This window comes from Equus caballus, chromosome 6, assembly GCF_041296265.1.
Source record: "Equus caballus isolate H_3958 breed thoroughbred chromosome 6, TB-T2T, whole genome shotgun sequence".
NCBI lineage: Eukaryota > Metazoa > Chordata > Mammalia > Perissodactyla > Equidae > Equus > Equus caballus.
Genome location: NC_091689.1, coordinates 24,186,201 through 24,208,249, shown reverse-complemented (window position 1 = coordinate 24,208,249; position 22,049 = coordinate 24,186,201). Strand labels below are relative to the sequence as shown.

The window sequence follows — 22,049 nt, the reverse complement described above, 5'->3', positions numbered from 1 at the left end:
AGTGGAAGACCCCAGATCTGGGGCAGAACCGGCCCCTGAAGGACACTGGACGTGGAGCCCAAGACCCAACCAGCCCCCCACAAAGTGCCCTGGGGCTGGGCAAACTCATTCATGGCTGGGGCATCCATGGGCATCCAGGGAGCTACCCCAACCTGGCCACTTGGACAGTCTGCATTTTAGCCCCCTCATGCCATCCCAGGGGACCTCCCCCGCCCCTCCCCACCCCCTCCTACGGCCTAGAGGGAGCCAGGAAGGGCATGGGGTGGTCTGGGGACCTAATGCAGCCTAGGCAGACCGCAAAGCCTGTCCTCGTACTGCCTCTCCCCCACCCCTACAAACACCCTCCCTAGTAAGAAACACATTCTGCATCTCACACACACACACACACACACACACCCCTACGTGTGACTAGATCACTACAACCCATTCCATTCTCACTACCTATGGGACTAGCTGATGATTTTCATGCTGTCTCATTTCATTTTGATAAATGCTGGCCACAAGCCCTTAACGGGTGGTGACCTGCAGTTTGAGGACCATTCACCTGCCTTCTGCGAGCCCCTGGACACTCGGCCTGCTGGAGATGGACAATGGCAGCAGATCCCGAAGGGGCCTAGGTCCCAGTGACCTGACATTGGATTTACTTCTGCACAAGCAGAGACCCAGAGAGGGCTTGAGGCTGCCCAAGATCACAGGCAGGAGAGCCTGGCCCTGAGGGGCTCAGAGCTCACAGAGGGACTCCCGCAGGGTGGGCAGGAGGCCATAGAATTGTGATTATAATAAGGGCCCATTATGGAAAATGGTGATTCTCCCTTTAAAGAAGCAACGAAGACAACAGAGGAGACCTGGAAGAAGTCGGGTGTTGGGCGATGGGAGGGGTGACCCCAACCCCGTCCTGAGTGTGCCCAGTTGCCTGGAGTCAGCTACTCCCCCACCAACCCCCTCGAAGGATCTCAGAGGGGAGGCCAGAGGCATCCACTCCCGGCACCCATGGCCCCTGCCAGCCCTCCCGGAGACGCGTACTCACAGGTGGGGCTCCCGAGACCTGAGCCCCCTCTTCTTCCATCCTCTGGGGAGAGCCTCGCCGCCGACAGCGGAGGAGGGGGGAAGGGTGGGGGCGGGGGCGTCATCAGGAGTGGCACCTGCGGGTGGACAGGTCTGGTCAGCAGGAGGCCCAGGTGGGCCTCGACCTGGGCTGCCAGTGCTACCAGGTGGGGCTGGGGGCTTCCAGTGGGCTAGCCCTGGCCCCGGCCCGGGGGCGCTGCACAGCTTGTGGCAGGGCTAGAGAGCAGGAGGGAGGGGCAGTGCCCCTTGAGCTTCTGTCCCCCACCCTGTGTCTCTCCACCCCCTCCACACTGGGTGACAGGGTTCCCCAAACGCCCCATGCACTCGTCTGAGTGTCATCTCCCACTGTGCGCCCCCATGCCATTCCCACAGGTGAACCCCCATCTTAAGGCCCCTCAAGGCTCAGGGGCTCCCTCTGGAGGCAGCTTAACTGGGCAGCTGCGGGCACTGGGTTAGGGCCTGGTGACCAGCTTTTTCTCACCAAATGGCCTTACGAGGGATGCGTGCACACGCACACATGCACACATATGCATGTGCACACACAGACTCCCTGACTGTCCCTGACTTCTGTGCTGAGACGAACCGCCTGGAACCACCACACTCTCTGAGGGGAGAGCAGGTGGCCGGCCCCTGGGCACAGGGGAAAACCACAACGAACTTGGAACTTCTCAGCCCCATAAGCGGGGACCATGGCCACACATCAGAGCAGTGGCGCTGTGCCCACCGTGGACCCATCATGCAGTGTCCAGGCCGCCTGGAAACAGACCACCAAGATCAACCCCGGGAACCTGGTGTCGGGGAAATCATGCCCGGGGCTGCAGGGGCACCCACGCCTCACCTCTACCCCCTGCCACACGTCTGGGGCAAGGCACAGACCTGGCCGTGGCCACGTTCCCTGCCTCCAAGCACTGACCAGTGGATGGCCAGAAAGAGCCGTTGACCTGGAAGTCTCCCCGATCTCAGCCCCACGAGGCCTCAGCCTTTGCATCGGACCACAGGACCAAGAGTCCCAGGGCTGCGGAGCAGGAGGAGCAAGGCCCATGGGCTGCCCTAACACCGCAGGTGCCATCAGCAGTGGGACTGTGCTTGCCTCCCCGCCCCGGCGTGTCCCTCTTTAGGCAGCAGGGAAATTCCCCAGGAGGACACCTGAGCTGCCCTCCCAGCCAGGCTTGCCACCTTCTGGTTTAGAGCTGAAAGTTGAAGGCTGGCTGACCCTGTCTCTTGGAGAGCAGGTGCCTGGGCTCCCGGCTGCACCCATGTCGCCTTCATGCCCGACTACCACACAGCTGCCCCCACTTGCCTCTCCAGCTAGTAGGGCCACAAGCTGCGTTCCCTCTGAGAAGCCCACCCTGGCTGTCAGACTCAAGCTCCTCGCTTCCCCCCAGCAGTGGGCAGTGGAGACGGGACACAGCCTCAGGGCCCCCAGGTTGGCACTGGAGAGAGCCCTGAGTGGGACAGAGGACTTGGTTCAAACCAGCCGCATGCAGGACGTGTGGCCTGGGGCTGGAGCCGTGCGTGGCCTGTGCTGCAGCTCGGTTTAACGCTCTGCTGTCTCTTGAAATTCTCAGGCATTTGTGAACAAGAGGCCAGCATTGTCATTTTGCACAGGGCCCTGCACGTGAAGTAGCTGGTCCTGCTGCTGCAGACCCCTTGGCCGCTCTCAGCATCCCTGTGCTCATCCGTAGGGGGGGCCCAGTCCCACCTCCCAGCAAGGAGATGCAAGCCTTAGGTGCCACCCCAGCCTGGGGGTGCCCTCAGGAGAACCCTGGCTCTGCACCCACTGCTCCAGTCCCTCAGTCGCTCTCCTGTCCAGGACCCTCAGTCCACTGTGGCCGCTGGGAAGGAACAGGCTGAAACCCCATCTGCCCAGCCATCACGCACCTCACGCCTCACTCCTTCCAGGAATCCGTGCGGAGAGCCCAGGATCCCAGGCGCAGGGTGGGGAGCGTCTGCCGGCCCGCCTGCCTGGGAGGACCCTCGGGAGCAGGGTCTGGGCTGTGAGCACCAGGAGCTGCGGCCGTCCTGGGCTGTCGGGGGCTGTCGCAGCTGCCGCCCATGGGAGCGGGAGGCATCGCATTAATATTTGAAGGCCAAGGTGTCAGGTGGCCAGGCGGGCTTGGGCTGGGTGTGGGATCCCTTACCTTGGCACCTTAACCATCCACAGTGCGGGGGCCCGGGGAGCAGACCCTCAGGGAAGGTTGGGGAGATCTGAGGTCCCTGGGTCATATGAGAGGAAGAGACCACCCAGAGGAATCCCCCAGTATAGTACCTCCACCCCCAGTACAGCCCCCAGGGTACAGATGGGGAAACTGAGGCTCAGAGAGGGCAAGGGGCTTTCTTAAGGCCCCACAGCTGGGACGTGGCAGAGCTGGGTTCAGAATCTTACTTGAGATCCCAGTCCCTGCTCCTGCCAGGACTGGGAGCCCTCAAATCGCTGCTCCTTTGGTCCAGGGGCACTGGCAGTGGAGGAAGAAGCAGGTGGGTGGGGCTCGGGGGCAGAGGAGGCCTTGGCGCTGGTTGAGTCTCTCACATTCCTACCAAGGATGCGAAGCCCTGGCTGCTCTTTACCCAGCCGTTTCTCAGGGCTGCGTCTACAGAGAGGGACCCAGAGGGCCAAGCAGGCTGCTTTCTACCCGCTATAAAACAGGGGTTCCCCAGGCTCAGTGGTCCTCGGCTGTGACACAACCCCACTGTGTGCACAGCAGCTGTCTGGGCCCATATCACGTCTCCCTGAGACTTGGCGGGCAAGGGAACCCAACAAAACATGAGGCTTGCTTCCTGCTGTGTGTCTCGGACCCGAGAGTCTCGTGTCTTCTCCCAGCGTCCACAATGCAGGCACAGGGTGGCTTAAGAGCTTTAAGTAGGGTCAAGTCAGTCCCTAGACCCTGCGGCACAGAGAGAAGCTGGCTCTGACAGTCTGATGGACACAGGAGGGCTGAACCCCAGGTGGGCCCTCGCCACAGGGCCACCACAATGCCCTGGTCCCTGCCCAGCCAGGACAGAGCTGTGAACCTGACAGTGCTTCCCCCTGCTCTCTTCCCCAACCTGGAGCCCTCAGCCCCTCCCCCCATTGAATCTGCTCCCAGGGGTGAGGGCAAGGACCTCCCCTCCCCGGGCAGAGTGCAGGGCTTGGCTGGGGTGGCAGCAGCCCCCTCATGCGGGAGAAGACAGATGGAAGAGGTGGGAAGCTGGTCTGAGGCTCAGGGGAATGGACTTTTGGCCCAGAGCAGCACCTGTAGCCTGGGGGACCTCATGCCACCCTCCCGGTCCCTGGGGCCAAATCCTGCTCCACCTGTGGCCCGGGAGAAGCCCTGGGGAGTCACTCCCTGAGCCTCAGTTTCCTCGCTGGGAAGTCAGGAAGAACTCTAGTTGTCGGGAAGATGGGAATTATGGAGAGCGCCTGGCACATGGTGGGACCCAGACCTCATGGCTGTTGTTACCACGGTGTCACCATGATCTCTGAATTTTAACTGGGACAGAGTTCTGCTGTGGTGTTTCCCAGGTGACGGGAGTGTCTACGTCCCTGTGTCCCACATACGGTGCCGGATGCTAAGTGAATCTACAAGCACCTGAAGGAGTGGTGGATGTTGGGGCCCGACCTTTGTGGTCCTGACAGTTGGGCATACGCTGCAGTGGCCCGAGGTTGGCGCCCTTCCTGCGGCCTGCTGTCTCTTCTGCGTTTTTGGTGAGATTTGAGCAGCGCTGTGCCTGCCATGCATTATACATCGAGGACAGCTGTGCGAGCCGGGTTACAGGCCTGTAATGCCACCCAGGCCGAGAAAATCATGACCCGCAGATGGGCGCAGGACACCGGTCACCACAGCTGAGATTCGGTTTCTGGCCGCATGGTCAAGGCCCCTTCCCTCCCCGGGGGAAGAGGGTGCCCAGGGGTGTCTCCCTTGCCCTCTCTGGGCCTCAGTTTCCCCCTCTGTAAAATGAAGGGGTCCTGGAGCCCTTCTGGACCTGGGGGTGGGGAGTTAGCACCTGCTGGGTGCTCCATGTGCGTTTCTACCCTCCGAGAAGGCTCCTCAGTCCCATTTCACAGATTCGAGAAAATGGAGGCTCGGAGACGCTCAGAAGTTGCCCAGCCAGGAAGGCCTGCTCCAACCGTGGTGGGAGTGAGCACAAGGGTAGGGGCAAGCAGGACAGCCCCAGATGCCATGGGAGACACTGAGGGGCTTGGGTCCCCGAGCACAGAGGCCACCCTTGCCATCCTGGGCTGCTGTTCCTAACTGCTGCCGCCCGGCCAGGATCTCACTCAAACCTGGCCCTACAGCCAGGAGCCCAGCTGTCCAGCCCACTGCCTGGGGGTTGGGGTACAGGTGGCCCCTCTGGCCACTGCCCCACCCGAGTCAGAGAGGCCCAGCCCCTCACTGGGCAGGGGGTGAACCCAGGCCCTGCAGACCCGCCTATGCAGTGGATACCTCCCACAGGGCAGGTCTCACCACTCCCCGTCCAGCGTCGTGGTGCCCCAGGCTGCCTCTCTCGGGACCTATGACTCCTGGGAGCAGACACAGGCTGCCCTGTCACGGGGAAAATGATGGCTTTCACCACCTCCTTGGAGCCCGACATGGGAAGAGGCCAGCCCCGGCGACCTCCAAGGATCGCGTTGCCATCAATATTTCATCAGGCACACAGCCCTCCCTGGCCCCGCAGCCCAGCTGACAGCCTGCCCTCCCACGGAGCCGAGACTGAGGTGAGGTGGGGACCTGGGGGATGACTCCAGCCAGGGCTGAGAGACTGGCACCCCGCTGCCCCGGGCGCTCACTGAGGGAGGACAGAGACCGAGGCTCCAGTCGGAACCCTCAGTCCTGAAGCTCGCTGTGGACCCAGCAACGAGCCGCGAGGGCCAGGGGTTTGGATCCGCGTGTGCTGGCCGGAAGCAGGCTGGTGGGCACTGTGGGTCCGAAGGAGCTGGATGGGCCCACCTACCCGCCACCACCTCAGGCCGGGGCAAGAGGACAGGCGGGGCGCCGCTGGCCTGCAGGTTGGGGTGGGGAGGATACACAAGCAGCTCAGACCGGCTTGGGGAATCCTGAATGAAGGGGACCCTGTCTTGAGTTTGTGATGACACCAGGGGACATCCAAGACCACAAGAAGCCCCAGGAGGCCTGAGATGGGCTGTCCCCCACAGCTCTGGGGAGAGCACGCAGAGCCACCATCCCCTTAAGAGAGCTGGGGAGAGTGGCCAGGAGGGGCTGGCAGATGTGCCAGGGTCTGGGGATGGAGGCCCAGGGCCAGAGACCCTGCTTGGACAGAAGACCAGGCCAAGGGCAGCACAGCATGGCTGGGCCGGGGACGGGTCAGCGACCCCAGCCAGAGGCCCTGGCAGCAGAGCAGCTGCCGGCCCCACCTCCTAATCTCAGTGGCCAGGCCGACCCCAGTGACCACACAGGGGCCTGGAGGGACCCAGGTGGCCGGGGCGTTCCTAGCCTCTGGACTCCGAAGCCGGTCCACTACACCAGGAATCCGCTGAGCTCCACCAGCTTCTCAAACCCACGCCAGAAAGACAACCTCTGATCGCACAACACCCAGTCGAACATTTGGTAAATGGATGATGAGTAAATAAGCTACTTTGAGCAGCAGCTGTAGTTCCCGCTTCTCAAACTATGACACCAGGATGAACGAGGGCACCGACATGTGCCCTGGAGCACCCACGCTTCCTGGGGGTGGGTTTCAGGCTATGGGGACAAGAGGCTCTTGGCGGTGGCCGGGTGAGGACCGTCCTGTAGGCCCCAGTGACAAGGAGGACTGCGGCTCTGCCTCAGTTGGTCCTGGATCCTCTCAGGATGCCCCCAAGGGAAAAGGAGGTGACAACTGGTGTGGGGGGCATGTCACCTCTCTGGGTCTCACTGCTCGCACCTGAAATGGGCATGTGATCCCAGGGAACCTTCTGAAGGGGTGGCCACCAGAGAAAATTGTGGCAAGAGCTGTGGCAGGTGGGGACTAATTTGTCACAGTAACCGCCGTGGGCCTGGAATGAGGGAGCCTGGCTCCACGCGGACCAACTGCTGACTTCACCCACCTGCCCGGCTGTCTATCCACCCACTCGTCTGTCTGTCTGTCCACCCTCATCCATCCATTTGCTCTCCTGTTCATTCACTTGTTGCAGTCTGTCACATGCTGGGAGCTGGGGCCAGCAGGACAGATGAGGTCCCTGTCCTTATGGCTGGGGACATAGCTCAGAGAGATGTGAGGTCATGAAAGGTCACTCGCCAAGATGGGAGAGCAGGACTGGAACCTGCACAGGGCTGGCCTGGCCTCATCAGGGTCACCTCACCGAGGGCCCAGGGCCCTGATCCCACCCCCAGGTCATCCTCAGACTGACATAAAGTCACCCAACAGGAGCCTTGGCCAAGGTCCAGCCACAAGCCCAGGCCTGGTCCCAGCTATAGCCCCAGCGCTGTCATGGCCCCTGTCACGGCCCCACTCACAGCCCCAGTCACGGCCCCTGTCATGGCCCCTGTCACGGCCCCTGTCACAGCCCTGTCACAGCCTCTGTCATGGCCCCTGTCACAGCCCCAGTCACGGCCCCTGTCATGGCCCCTGTCATGGCCTCACTCACAGCCCCAGTCACGGCCCCTGTCATGGCCCCTGTCACATCCCTTGTCATGACCCCATCAGATCCCCAGTCACACCCCATCACGTCCGATGTCACATCCCCTATTACAGCCTCTGTCACATCCCTAGTCACACCCCATCATATCCCCTGTCACATCTGCTGTCACAGCCCCTGTCACAGCCTCTGTCATGGCCCCTGTCATGGCCTCACTCACAGCCCCAGTCACGGCCCCTGTCATGGCCCCTGTCACAGCCCCTGTGACAGCCTCTGTCACAGCCCCTGTCACAGCCTCTGTCACGGCCCCTGTCATGGCCCCTGTCACATCCCTTGTCATGACCCCATCAGATCCCCAGTCACACCCCATCACGTCCGATGTCACATCCCCTATTACAGCCTCTGTCACATCCCTAGTCACACCCCATCATATCCCCTGTCACATCTGCTGTCACAGCCCCGTCACAGCCTCTGTCATGACCCCTGTCACAGCCTCTGTCATGGCCCCTGTCACGGCCCCTGTCACAGCCCTGTCACAGCCTCTGTCATGGCCCCTGTCATGGCCCCTGTCAGAGCCTGGCCTCAGTGCCTGGCCAGCTGGCTTGTGGCACTGCCCCAGTCCTGGCCCCTTTTCCTGCAAACGACAGGGTGTGTGCAGTGAGCTTTCTAGCTAATTGGGCTGTCAGGGCAGTGGGGGGGCCCTGTCACCCCAGCCCCCCAGGATGGACACGGACCTCAAGGCTTACCGGCCGGGCTGTCTCCCGCAGGTACTGGGCGCAGTCCTGGTGTCCGTGGTATTCTGCCAGGTCTGCAGCCGTGTAACCATCTTCATCCCGCAGGGAGGGGTCCACGTGGTGAGAGACCAGGGTCTGGCAGCACTGCAGGGAGGGGGCGCCCGTGTGACCCACTGCGGCACATGCCCGAGCCTGTGGCATTCACCCGGTGCTGACGGAGGGTGGGCATGGTGCAAGCAGCTCACCAGCCCCATCTCCCGGGTGGGAAACTGAGGCTGCCAATAGCTGAGGAACCTGCCCAAGGCCCCGCTGGCATTCGCTGCAGGGGAGGACTTGAATCCCTGAGCCTCTCCCACAGCCGCCCAGTCCTGGCCGCAGTGGCGCTATGCCCTGCAGGCAACAGCAGCCCCTCATCCTGGCTGGGAGCTAAGGCGCCTGCGTCCAGGAAACGCCAAGGGCCCAGCTGGCAAATAGGTGGCACAGCCATGATCCTGGCCAGGCAGCCTGACCCTGACCTTGTCCTTGTAGCCCATGCCCCCAGCTTTAAATATGGAACCGGTTTTTACAGCAACCCTCGGAGGTGCGTGTCATTTTCATATGAAGAAACGGGCGCAGAACGATGGCCAATTACCGATGGGATTTGTGAGCAGTGGGTGGGTGGTCACAGATGATCAAGATGTAAGTCTGGAAATCTGTGAGGTGGCCATGCCGCCAGCAAAAACAGGTGGGCAGGGATCCACGTCAGGAAGTAGAGACCCAGGTGGGTCAGACCAATCCACTCCCAAAGGACAAGGTAAAAAATAGACCAAATGTAAAAGTCACCTTCCTAGAGCATCAGAGAGGCAACAGGAAGTGAGGAATCTCCCAGCCAAGCTCAGGAGACAAGGAAAATCCAGGGGGATAAGCCCATCACCCAGAACGGCTTTTGCCCTAAGAACACGCTTATGCAAGAGACAGTGTTCTAACCTGAGTGGTTCTTCTGTAGCCTCACAGGACGAAGGAGACCAGGAAAAGCTCAGGGTCCTCAGAGGTGGGAGCTCTGATTCACCACCTCCCACTATGGGCTGAGGGCTCCACCCTCAGAGAAAAGGCAAGCCAGAAGCCAGCCAGCTCTCTGCTTCCTGCCAGGCAGGTGGTCCAGGGAACCTCGAGCCTGGAACGTGGACTAAGACACTCCTGGACTGGCAGTTCCCACGTGTGCCTGCCAGGCAGAGGGAATCTGATGTCATCCCAGACCTCAAGTGAGGCCTACGAGTCATTCTTCAAATGTAACGTCCAGCATACAGTCAACAAAACCAGGAGCACAAGCCAATAAGAGACCAGAAGTGAGAATTGGAGGACCCAACACACAAGGAAATAGACCCGCAAAGACCTGAGAACTCATAGACCAACACAACTGTGCTTCCTACTTTCAAAGAAACAAAAACCAAGCTTGAAAACTTAGGATGGAATTATGAACCATAAAAAGCAACACAGTAGCCTTGAAAAATGACTAATTAGAAGGTCAAGAACATAAAAATAATAACCAAGTTAGAAATGGAAGCTGAAGGATTAGTAAACAAAATTGGTCAGAAGAAGCAACACAGAATATAGCACAGACAGACACAAGGATGAAAACAGAAGAAGCAGTGGATACAGTACGGTCTAAAACACATGTAATATTATTCCCAGGAAGAGGGTAGAATAGAATGGACACAGAGGTCACATCTGAAGGCATAATGGCGGAGAATTTTATAGAATTGATGGAAACACCAAAGCACAAATTCGAGACACCCAGCCAATCTGAGGTAAGATAAGTAAAAAGCAAGCCACCTCTACTCCTATTGTAGTGGAATTGCGGAAGACCAAAGACAAAGTGAAAATCTTAAAAGCAACAAGAGAAAAAAAAGATTATCTTGAAAAGAATCACCCTGGACAGCTGACTTCTTGATAGAAGCCAGAAGGCAATGGTATTTTAAGAGCATGAAAAGGAAATAAGTGGAAATTGCCAAACTACAATTCTATACCCAGCAAAAATATTCTTCAATGTTGATAATAAAACAATGATGTTTCTAGGCAAACACAATGAAATTAAGAATTTGCCAGCAGCAAACCCACACTGAGGGAACATTTAGGCATTTACTTCAGCCTGAGGGAAGTGATTCCATATGGAAGGGCTGAGATGCCAGAAGGAACGAAGACAAAAAAAGTGATAAATGTGTGGATAAGTTTAAATAAGTCCATATTCAACGACTGAATAAAAAATAATAATATCATGTATGTTTTTAATTGCCATCAGTGATGTCATTTTCCCAAAGAGTGAGCAATTCTGGGTAGAGTACTGACTAAAACAAAATGCTATCTTCCCTCCATGTATACAGTAGGACCAGCCTTGGAAAAGGCTTATGTATATTAAAACTATGAAGAAATATTGGTGTGCGGGTATACATATATTTGAGTTTCGGTTCTAAGCTTAGATAATTATATACACTTGAGCTGGATTCAGAGCTTAGATCATTATAAGCAGGTTTTCTACCTACATGCATGTCGGATCCATTGGGAAGCTGTGTGGGGCATGAGACCTTCTGTCACGGTGCAGGACTGTTCAGGAATAGCAGGTCACCTAATGTCCCCATATTGTAACACAAGTGCACCCCAATCATTGTAACAACCAGAAACAGCCCTGGAACACCCAAAAGCCAGCACAGAGGGTACTGCCCTGTTGAGAACCACTCATCTCATCTAAATAGTCTTCTGGTTCTCGAATCCCTGGGCACGAACTAAGCTAGTGCCCAATAACTACTTGTCGGAAGAGTGAGCATCTGAATGCAGGAGAGTGTGGACATGAATGGTTGGAGATTAAAGCCTCTGATGGATTAACTGGCAGTACACCGCTACCTTTTACAGGCACGGGAGGTGGACTGAGGCCATCATGTGCTCAGAATGCCTTTTTAGAGACTCTTACAATATGGTACTCGGTGAACATCCTTTCTTGAATTAGCAGCAACTTCAAGTTAGGCAGAACTTCCACCGAGTTATAACCACATGTCTAAACCTTGAGGGAACCTCGTGTGCCCCTGTCTTCTGCTGTTCCCTTTTAAGTCTCATTTGCGAAGCCCCAGACCACGTCTCATCTTACAGCAACTCCCTGCAGCGTTGCCCTCCTCCAAACAACAATGACATCATATGCCCTCTTCTCGGGATCCCACAGCAGCTCCCAAATGCCTCTTTACACCATAGTGAAACTAGTCACGGGCTCCAAGTCTCCTCACCGGTGACTTCTTCCTGTCAGCCCCAGCTTCCGCTCTGCTCTGTTCCAGCAATCTGACCACTTCTAACCCTCTCTCGCTCGCTGGAAATCCTGCTCCTTCCCATGTTCAAGTCACTGGTTTAAGAATCACCACCTCAACAACAACAAAAAATAACAACCTCATCAAAGACTGGGCAGAGGGTATGAACAGACATAATTCCAAAGAAGATACACAGACAGTGAACAGGCACACGAAAAGGTGCTCAACATCACTAATTACTAGAGAAATGCAAATCAAAACTACAGTGAGATATTACCTCACACCCATCAGAATGGCTATTATAAAAAAGATGAGGGCCGGCCCCGTGGCCGAGTGATTCAGTTTGCATGCTCCGCTTCGGCAGCCCAGGGTTTCGGTGGTTCGGATCCTGGGCACAGACATGGCACCGCTCATCAGGCCATGCTGAGGTGGCGTCCCACATGCCACAACTAGAAGGACCCACAACTGAAAATACACAACTAGGTACTGAGGGGCTTTGGGGAGAAAAAGCAGAAAAAAAAAAAGAAGATTGGCAACAGTTGTTAGCTCAGGTGCCAATCTTTAAAAAAAAATAAAAATAAAAAAGATGAGAAATAACAAGTGTTGGAGAGGATGTGGAAAAAAGGAACCCTTATACACTGGCAGAGGGAATGTAAATTGGTGCAGCCACTATGGAAAACAGTATGGAGATTTCTCAAAAAAGTAAAAATAGAACTATCATATGATCCAGCTATTCCACTGCTGGGTATTTATCCAAAGAAGAGAAAAAACTAATTTGAAAAAAATACATGCACCCCTATGTTCATTACAGCATTAGTCACAATAGCCAAGACTTGGAAACAAGCTAAGTGCCCACCAATGGATGAATGAATAAAGAAGATGTGGTACATATTTACAATGGAATACTACTTTGCCATAAAAAAGATGAAATTGTGCCATTCGGGATAACTTGGATGGACCTTGAGGGTATTCTGCTAAGTGAAACGAGTCAGACAGAGAAAGACAATTACAGTATGACTTCACTCATATGTTGGAGATAAACAAACATACAGATATGGAGAACAGATTGGTGGCTACCAAGGGGAAGGGGGTGGGGGGAGGGTGAAAGGGGTAAAGGGGCACAAATGTTTGGTGATGGATGGAAACTAGACTTTTGATGTTGAACACAATGCAGTCTGTCAAAATATAATGATGTACACCTGAAATTTATATAATGCTATAAAGCAATGTGACCTCAATAAAATTGAAAAAAAAGAATCACCCATCTCTATGAATTATTTCTAGATTAGCTCAGTTAATGCAATTCACACAGACAGTTCTCAAGATTGACTGTACATCAGAATCACCTAGGTTTTAAAAAGTCCTGGTACTCGGGCTCCACCCAGGACCGATTAAATCGGAATCTCTGGGGAGGGAGGAAGGGAGAGAGGGGTGGAGCCCGGGCATTAGAACATTGTAAACCCGTCCTGGAGAGTCCCAGAGTGTGTCCCAATTTGAGAACCACCGCACTAGCCCTATACACGGCACCTAAAATCCTAAACAAAATGCTAGCAAATTAAATTCGGCTATATACAGACGAGATAATATATTGTGACCAAGTTGAGTTACTCCAGGAATGCAAGGTTGGCTTAACATCTTAGCAAGTAATCAGAGACGAAAGCAAGGTCTAGAAGAGATATGTGCACACCCACGTTCACTGCAGCGCTATTCACAACAGCCCAGACGTGGAAGCCACTCAAATGCCCATCAACGAATGAATGGATAAAGACGATGTGGTAGAATATTAATAACAGAATATTATTCGGCCTTAAAAAGGAAGGAAATCCTGTCACATGCTACAACGTGAGTGAACCTTGAGGACATTCTGCTAAATGAAATGAGCCAGTCACACAAAGACAAACACTGTATGATTGCACTTACAGGAGGTCCCTAGAGTGTCAAACTCATAGAGACAGAAAGCAGAGAGGTGGTTGCCAGGGGCTGGGGCGGGAGTGGGGAGTTCTTGTTTAAGGGGTACAGAGTTTCAGATTTACAAGATGAGAAACTTCTGTAGATCTGTTGCACAACAACGTGCAGACAGCTAACACGACTACACTGCACACTCAGAAATGGTTAGGAGGGTAAATTGCATGTTATATGTTTTTTTACCTCAACTGAAAAATCAAGTAATCAGTGTAATTTGTGCCATTCAAAGAAAAAGACTATGATCTAGTGAGACAAAAAACTTACTAAACTACCGTCACTCCCTCTGGAGGTTGCTGAGGTCCAGCTCATTATTCGGAAGTTTTGTTTTCAAAAACGGGGAACTACCGCCGTCACAGCCAAGAGGAGCCTTAAGGAGACGCAAGGAGTAAATGTCATGTGGGACCCTGGAGGGGATGCTGGAATGGGAGCAGGACATTAGGTGAAGACCAAGGAAATCTGAATGAAATGTGGGCTTTGGTTAACAAGGTCGTACCGATTTGGGTTCATTAATTGTGACAAATGTACCATACTAACGTAAATTGCTGATAACAGGGGGAAATGGATGTTAGTCTATGGGAACTCTCTTGACTAGTGTCTCAACTTTTCTACAAATCTAAAATGATTCTAAACTATTCTAAAATAAGAATTTATTTTAAAATGCGGGAGGATCAAGCATTAGCCTATATTCCCTGGATGAAGTATAATTCTGGAACTGTTAAAGGATTAAGAGACTCAACAGACAAATCAGTACCATGTGGACCTTGTCTGGGTCAAGCAGACAAGCAGAGTCAGGGAAATGGATGTGAGATGGGAATTAGCCAGACTGGATAGATATTAAGAAATTATTGCGAATTATTTTTAGGTGTGATAATTTGAGGTTGTGATAAAAAACAACGGGAGTCCTCATCTCTTGGAGATGTCCGCTAAAGTGTTTATGGATAAACTAATGTGCCATCCCTGATGCGTTCCTGAGTAACACAGTGGGACGGGCGGGAGGGAGTGGCCGAGGAGCGAGGAAGCCAGCTGAGCCAGGAGCTGAGGACCACACACACTTTTCTGAGTTGAGAATTTCTGTAATAAAAAGATTGGAAAGGAGAGCAGTTCTCAGCTCTGAGGCCTGAGTTATTTTGTTTTCATGTTAAGGGTAGGCGAGGAGCTGGTGGATTCTTGGCTTAGCTGTTCCACTTCTCAGGCTCCTGGAGAGTATTTCAGGAAAAAAGATAATGCTCCTTAAAGAAAAGTTTGTAAACCCCCGCTCCAGGCCCCCTTCCCGACTTTGGAAAAGCCACAGGCACTGGCTTGGCTCCGGGCCACCACCTGCCTGTCGGGGACACGCTCTCCCTCACCCCCCGCCCACAGGCACCTCTGAACTCCTGATCCTGGCACCTCCTCCCCGGGCTCTCCTTCTTCAATGGAGCAGGACAGAAAGGAGGACTGCAGGGTATCTGCAGGCCTTCCCTCCCCTCTCAGGTCTGCTGAGGTCTGTCGCTGCCGGCCAGCCCGAGGTGTGCCCCACCCCCACCCTGTGTCCCCTCCCGTCTACGTAGGGGATGGGAACTGGGGAAACGTGCTGGGGGAGTGAGTCCTATAGGGCTGAGAGGCAGGGGAAGCCAGGGTAGGGAGGAGAGGGGGCGCTCGGAACTCCAGAGGGCAGAGAGCCAGAGAAAGACCAAGCTGTGAGCTGGGACTGGTCTCCTCCGCGTTGTCCAGCGGGACCAAGGGCCTTCTGGGGACTCTTGTTGCTGCCCTGGGCTTCTTTCACTCGACACTGCTGAGACCGGGCCCCCTGGGCCCCAGGGGACACTTTGAGCTCCAGCTGGGAACAGGCTCCACAATTGTAGACCCAAAATAGGGGACTCAGTTGCACCTCCTTAAAATCGTCCTCCTTGCCCAGCCTCGCCTGGGTCCCCAGCGCGGTTCTCACGGCTCCAGACGGCAGCAGGCTGAGCCCTGGGCTGCGAGCGTGACATAAGAAGGCCAGGAGGCAGCATGGGGATGAGCGGGCCCCTTTGGAGATGTGCTGTGGAGGACCGCGTGGGGCAGGTAGGGGAGGAAACCAAGCATCACCCTCAGGTGTGGCCTGTCTTTATGTGAGGTCCACGTGCAGGGTGCCAGTGCAGGTGCTGCCGCTGCGGGCTGGGCCCATTCTCAATGTCGGGCCTTAAGTAGTTGAACACCAGCCTGGGCTTCTCTGGGTTCCTGGCCGTTGTTTCCTTGGGACTAGGCCACGTGAGCCCCCAAGTTTTATTTGGATAATAGCAAAGGGGCCAACTTCAAGCCCCTGGCTGCGGTGGGGCTCACAGCAGGGGCCAGCAGATATCCCGGGGGATTGTCAGGAAGGCCAAGCCCTGAGAAGGCACACGGGGAGTCTCTGTGCAAAGGGAGGGGGCACATATGGAGGGGAGAGCATGGATTTTGTTCCAAGATAGATCAGAGTCTGGATTCTGGGCAAGTGACTGACCCTCTGAGCCTCAGTTTACCCATCTGTAAAAGAGGAATAATAACATCTACCCTACAGGGTTGTTATGAGGGTTGAGTTACATAGGAAGTGCCTGGGCATAGTAAGAATTCCAGGACTGCTGGTTCTCGCCCCACCCCGACCCCCGCGCAGGCCCCCCCACACCAGAGCTTCCTGCCACACCTGCCTCACCTCCATCTGCCCATTCTCTGCTGCGTCATGCAGTGGGGTGCCCCCCCAGGAGTCTCTCATGATGGGTGCACCCATCAGCAGGAGCCGGTCCAGAATGGGCGTGTGGCCGCCACGAGCAGCAAAGTGGAGGGCTGTGGCCCCCTCGTTATCCCGCGCTGTCAGACCAATGTCTGTGAAGCTGACCTGTAAAGGAGGTGGGGGAGAAGCAGCTGAAGCTGGACAGAGGTGACCACTCCCAGGGAGAAGGATGGCTGCCATGATGAGGACATGGGGAGAGGGAGCCCGGCGCAGAACTGGGGGGTGACCTTCGGGGGCAGGAGCACCCCTCTCCAGGAAGCCCTGGAGACAGAGCTGGCTCCTCACACGCACCGGGTCACCCTGGGCATCGCAGGGGAAGTGAGCTCAGTGGTTTTATTGGGAGGTTCCACAGTCCCCAAATCGGCCCCAGCCCCAAATCTTAACCCGAACATCCCCAGGGACGTGGCTTCACACCTCAAATGAACAAATGCTTCGGCTGGCACCAGGGGACAGTAAGGGATGTTTGCTGATGGAGGAAGGGAGGGAGTGGGGAGGGCAAGGGCATCCTCTGGTACCAGGTCCATGTGTGCCCTGAACACGGCTGCAGGGCAAGGACACAGGGATGCTGGGCAGCAGGTCCTGCACGGCCTCTCCTCAGAGCGCCGGACCCTGAGCCTGGTCATCCTCTGGTTTGGCCTTGTCCTACTGGCAGCCACATGAGTGACTTCTGGCTGGCCCCTCCTCTCGGGCCCTCAGCTGTGCCTCCGGGAGGGCACCAGTGGGCTGCAGTCCACAGCATCCAGCCAGGCCTTGGGGGGATGTTGGGTCCAATGCTGTGGTTGCCCACCCACTTCTCCTACGGGCACACAGTGGACTCTGTGCACCTGGGACAGCCATGAGGCCCAGGCTGCCAATGAGACATCAGGGACTCTTGTAGGAAAATTCTGCTTTCCTGATAGGAGCAGCTGGTGGATGTCTGTCACCCCCTTTCCCCCTCTTCCTGCCTTGAATAGGCCAACGTCCACCATGAGGGAAAGGCCAGGAGAACAGCAGAGATGTGGCCCCATGGGAATGGGGTTGGGCGGCTGACCCAAGGTCAACGGCCCCCTGCTGCTTTCTATGTGGAAGGGACAACCTTCAGGCTCTTCAGTCCTCTGGTCACCTGCAGCCAAAAGCATTGCTGGCTGATCCAATGTTCAAACGTGTTTGTTAGGAAAAGGACAGTGAGGCTGGAACAGAGGCCCCCACAGCCGCCAGCTACCCCCAGGAGAGGGTGCCCTGCCCTGGAGTGAGTGAGCCTGGCTGGAGGCCGCCCCCTCCCCACTCAGCCCATCCCGCAGGGAGGAGGGGGCAGGGATTCACATCTAGAAAGGCCCTTCTGGCCCTGGGAGGCGGGGCCCCGGATGCTCCTCCCCCAGGATGAACTGGTGGGGCTCCCTGGGGCTCAGCGGATACTCGGTCACGCCCCCACTCCTCCCGCCCTGTCCTGGGCACCCCCCCCCCCACTGCTCTGAGCTGCTGCTCCCCAACCTGCACAGCCCCCTGGCTCCCTTCCATTTGCCGAGAACCTGCTTGTGCATGGCCCTGTGGCCAGAGATGGCCAGGACTCAAGCTCACCCCAGGGACTTGGAATCCAGGGGTGGGGAAGGCCACACCTGAAGCGGCTGGGGTCAGAACTACAGGAGAGGGGACATGGGGACAACTCTTCCCAATGGCCAGGGTGGGGCCGACATCTGGAGAGTCGGTGCAGGGGGTGCCCAGAGCTCCTCCTGGGAGAGGAGCCAGCTCTGGCAGGGGGAGCTGCGGAAAGGCAGCCCAGGAGGGGATGCAGCCCGTGCAGAGGTGTGGCACCGGTGGGTGCCTCAGGGCCAGCTGAGGGAGGCTGGAGGCAAAGGCTGATGGCCTCTGAGGCCAAGGTGAGCAGCTGGACTTCATCCTGAGGCCAGGGGAAATCATTTGTCCTTCATTCATTCATTCACTCACTAAGCACCTCTGGAGCCCTTATGATGTGCCAGCCCCTAGAAAGGCAGCAGATGACAGAGTCCCTGCCCCCCGGGGCTCCTGGAACTTATACCCAGGGGTGCAAATAGACAACTACCAAGATAAAGAAGTCAAATTCCGTTTGTCAGGTGTTGCTGCCGTGGAGGAAAGACAGCAGGGGAGCAAGATGGAGGGCTGGGCGGGGTGGCTGCCATCCTAAAGTGGGGCAGGCCACGCACACCTGGGAGCTGCCACCTGGCAGAGGGTGCAGTGCATGCAAAGGCCCCTGCTGGGGCAGGAGTGAGGCTGGCCTGGTGGAGGAAGGGCTGGAGGAGGTCCCATGGGCAGTGGGGGGTTCTGAGCAAGGAAGGGCTCTCCCTTCTCCACCAGCGGCCAGTGTGACCTTCAAGATGCCCGTCAGACCTGCTGTTCCTGGCTCACAGCCTTCAGTGGCTCCCCAGGGCCCTCAGGAAAGAGCCCTGGTCCTCCCCGGGCCTCTGCCTTTCTCACCTGGCCCCGCCCCACGGGCCAGGCTCTCCTCAATTTTGAACCAGCTCTGCTCTCCTCTAGGAATTTAATTTAATTTGGAATCCGTCCCTTGCCCAGCCACCTTGGGTCCATCCTTGGTTCAGCCCTGAAACGTCTGTCACCTCCTCAGGGAGGCCCTTCTCCTCTGAGACCTGATCAGTTCTCTGGAACAGACTCAGAGCTCCTGGAAGCCCCACCTGGTCTGCTTTTCCATGGTGCAGGCAGGAAGTCCCCAGTCCGTCCTGAAAGAAGGCCTCCCCCAAACCCGGGCCACTCTGTGTCCCAGGGTCTCAGGGCTTCCTTCCGGAAAGAGGCCTGAATGACCCCTCCACAGGCCCAGAGGGAAGAGGGCTGGGGACCTGCCCAGGGCTCTGAGGCAGCAGGGCGTGAACAGGTGGCCAGATGGGCCAGGCACTGCTGGTGCCCAGCACAAGTGACAGAGCACCGGGATGCCACTAACCCTGAGAGCCCCCAGGAGACCCACCAGGACTCCTGGGGGAGGGAAAGGAGAGCCCCAGGGGGAGGGCTGCACGTCCCCATGGTCCTGCATGGGCTCTGAAGTCCGGTTTACCCCAGGGCCGGTTCCAGCTGTGGGACCCTGGCTGTGCTCCCAGGCCTAGGCTGGGTCTGGCAAACACGGGTGCTGGAAGCTGTGGGGGGCACATCTGATCCCCCAGCAATCCTGTGGGTCTCCAGCGCTCAGGTGGGCAAAATGAGACCTGGGAGGTGGAGCCCCCACCCCAGCCAGGCCCTGCTTGCTCAGAGGCGGCTCTAGAGCCAAGGCACGAGCAGGTGCCAGCCTGCCAGCACCTCCACCACCCCCACCTCTGGCGCCCCCTTACCAGCCAGACGACGAGGGAGTAGTGGCCGCGGTCGGCAGCGGCGTGCAGGGCGCTCATGCCGTCGAGGGCGCGCAGGTGCACGTCGGCACCACAGTCCTTCACCAGGAACTGGGCCAGGTGCAGGTGGCCCTCCTGGCAGGCCAGGTAGAGTGGGGAGGCGCCGCTGCGGGTTCGCCGGTTCACGCCACTGTGAGGGAGGGTGGGGTTCAGAAGGGGCTTGGCGGGGGTTGTGGGGGCAGGGGGCTGCTCCAGTCAAGGGCCCAGATGGAGGGGAGGGGTGGCCCTGCACCTGCCCGCCTGTTTGCATCCACTCCCCTTACTGGCTGAGGGGCTCCAGCCAGTCACCTGTAGGGTTGCACAGGCTGTGCATCCCCCAAGCGCACCAGTGGAGGACACTGGCCGTTAGAATCCGGTTCTGTCCAGGCCCTACCAAGCTGTGCGCACAGCTGGGTCTCGCCGGCAGGGGGCGCTTTAGGGATGAGTGGTCCAGTGGGGCCTGCTCTGTAAAGGGGCCGTGGTGAGCAGGACACTAGCCTGCCCGTGGGCGCCCAGGCCTGGCATCCAGATTCCGGGCCCCAGTGTGGATGGACTGGAGCAGGGTCACGGGATCTCTGCTTCCTGCTCTGCCCCACATTGCAGCAGGGTCAGGCGAGTTCTTGGTCCCTGGTCACCCGCTGCAGGGAGGGAGGGTCTCCGACCCAAGGCCCACCCCATCCCTCGGTGACAAAGACGTCACCTCTGGCTCCTGTGGTTGGTGCCAGGTGGGAGTGTGGGCACCGGGGCATGGGACCTTCCCGTGTGTGTGCGTGCTTGCATGCGTGTGTGTGTGTGTCTGTGTTTTAACGTGAAGTCTCCCGGTTCTCAAATGGCAGAAACTACTTTAACAACTGTGGGTCTAAGAGACACTCTGCGGCCGGCCAGGCCTGGGGCGGCTGGTGTGGACACTCTGGGGAAGATGCACAGAAGTGAGTCCCGAAGGGCCAGGATGGGAAGAGCCGGGAATAAGAACCCTGTTCCACAGTGGAGCTGTCAGGCCTTGTCAGGAGCAAACATGGGATGGCCGGGACAGCCACCCAAACAAGAGGCCCCTCAGAGAAGAGGCTGGCGGGGTCGGGGAGAAAGGCAGCAGGTCAAGTGTGGGGTGGACCCCAGGCCCCACTGCCGGCCAGGACGGCAGCCCGGGGCACAGCCGGTGGGGAGGCCATGGGCGAGGCGCCCTAGACAGCCTGTTACTGTGCCCGCGGTCTCCTTCATGCAGGACAAGGACCAGGAGTGCCCACCGTGGGGAGTCCTGCTGCCCCTGCCTCAGTGGGGCCTGTCCCGTCCCTACCCCTCCCTCCTTGCCCATCCACCAGGGCCACCGAGGTGAGGAGGCTGGCCGTCCTGGAGGGGCTCCCAGTGCAGGGAACGGGACAGTGCAGAGGGAGAATTCGGGCTGACTTGATGGGGCCTCAGTGCCTCCGAGTCCACTATGCAGCCTCCGCTCTCTTCAGGTGACTTGAGTGTGCCCACCTTCCCCAGCTGGGGAAGTTAGGCCCTGAGACATCCCCAGGTGGCGCCTGGAACTGCCTGGGCATCACAGGGCGCTTTCTGCCCAGGCTGTTCTAGCAGCTTCCTGGCTGTTCTCACTGCCCCCTCCCCACAGCTGGATGGCTGTGCCTCATCTGCTGTGGTACCTGGCCCGGCACCTGCACTGCGGCTGCCTGCAGGATCAAGGCCCTTCCCAGACCCCAGCTCAGAGCCTCACACCCCACTCTGCCTCCCACTCCCACTCTGGCTCCAGTCTGGCCTCCCCTTGCCCCCGGCACCTCGAAAGCCACCAACCTGTCCTCCTCTGTCCCCCCCTGGTGCAGCCTCTGCAGTAGCCGGCACCCCCAGATTGCTGTCAGGAGGCGCCCCAGCCCCTCACCTGCCGTGGGCGGCCGTCAGGAGCTTCAGGCAGGTCAGGTCCCCGCTGACGGCAGCGTGGTGCAGCGGCAAGGCCCCCTCCAGCGTCTCCAGTGTGGCCGCATGGCCCTCTCGGAGCAGCCACTCCACCAGCACTGGGTGTCCAAAGCGGGCGGCCAGGTGCAGTGGGGAGACGCCTGAGGCATCTTGGTCCTACCAAGGCACAGATGGGGTGGCAATCAGATGGCAGGCCCAGACCACCCCTGCTGGCTGCACCAGTGAGGCCAGCGCCAGCTGCCAAGGCCACACTACCAGGAAGCATCCGCCCCCGGTTCGCTCCATCACACAGCACGAAGCGAGGCCCCTCTGCTGGACGGAGTGAGGCCACCTGCTCCAGGTAAGAGGCAGGGCTCGCTCTCAGGTTTAGGCCTCCCTGCTTGGTCACCCGGCCTCCTCCAGGCCCCTGCCCTGAGTGTGGCCATGGCTCCTTCCCGCTCTCTGCTCAGTCAGAAGGGCTTCCACTTGCCCAACGGTGCCCATGTTGGGTTTGGTGGT

The 22,049-nt window shown here is 57.6% G+C and overlaps 1 protein-coding gene across 1 annotated transcript in view; it reads right to left on the bottom strand.

Annotated features, from left to right (window-relative positions):
* Positions 1-22,049, bottom strand: part of ESPNL (espin like) — a 29,156-nt gene that overhangs the window by 5,800 nt on the left and 1,307 nt on the right. Inside the window, exons 2-6 of the mRNA XM_023642700.2 lie at positions 21,517-21,707; positions 19,608-19,794; positions 16,240-16,422; positions 8,368-8,499; positions 1,028-1,142 (exon numbers count right to left, since the gene is read on the bottom strand). Coding sequence (XP_023498468.2) covers positions 1,028-1,142; positions 8,368-8,499; positions 16,240-16,422; positions 19,608-19,794; positions 21,517-21,707 — 808 coding nt within the window. The remainder of the gene's footprint in view (positions 1-1,027; positions 1,143-8,367; positions 8,500-16,239; positions 16,423-19,607; positions 19,795-21,516; positions 21,708-22,049) is intronic.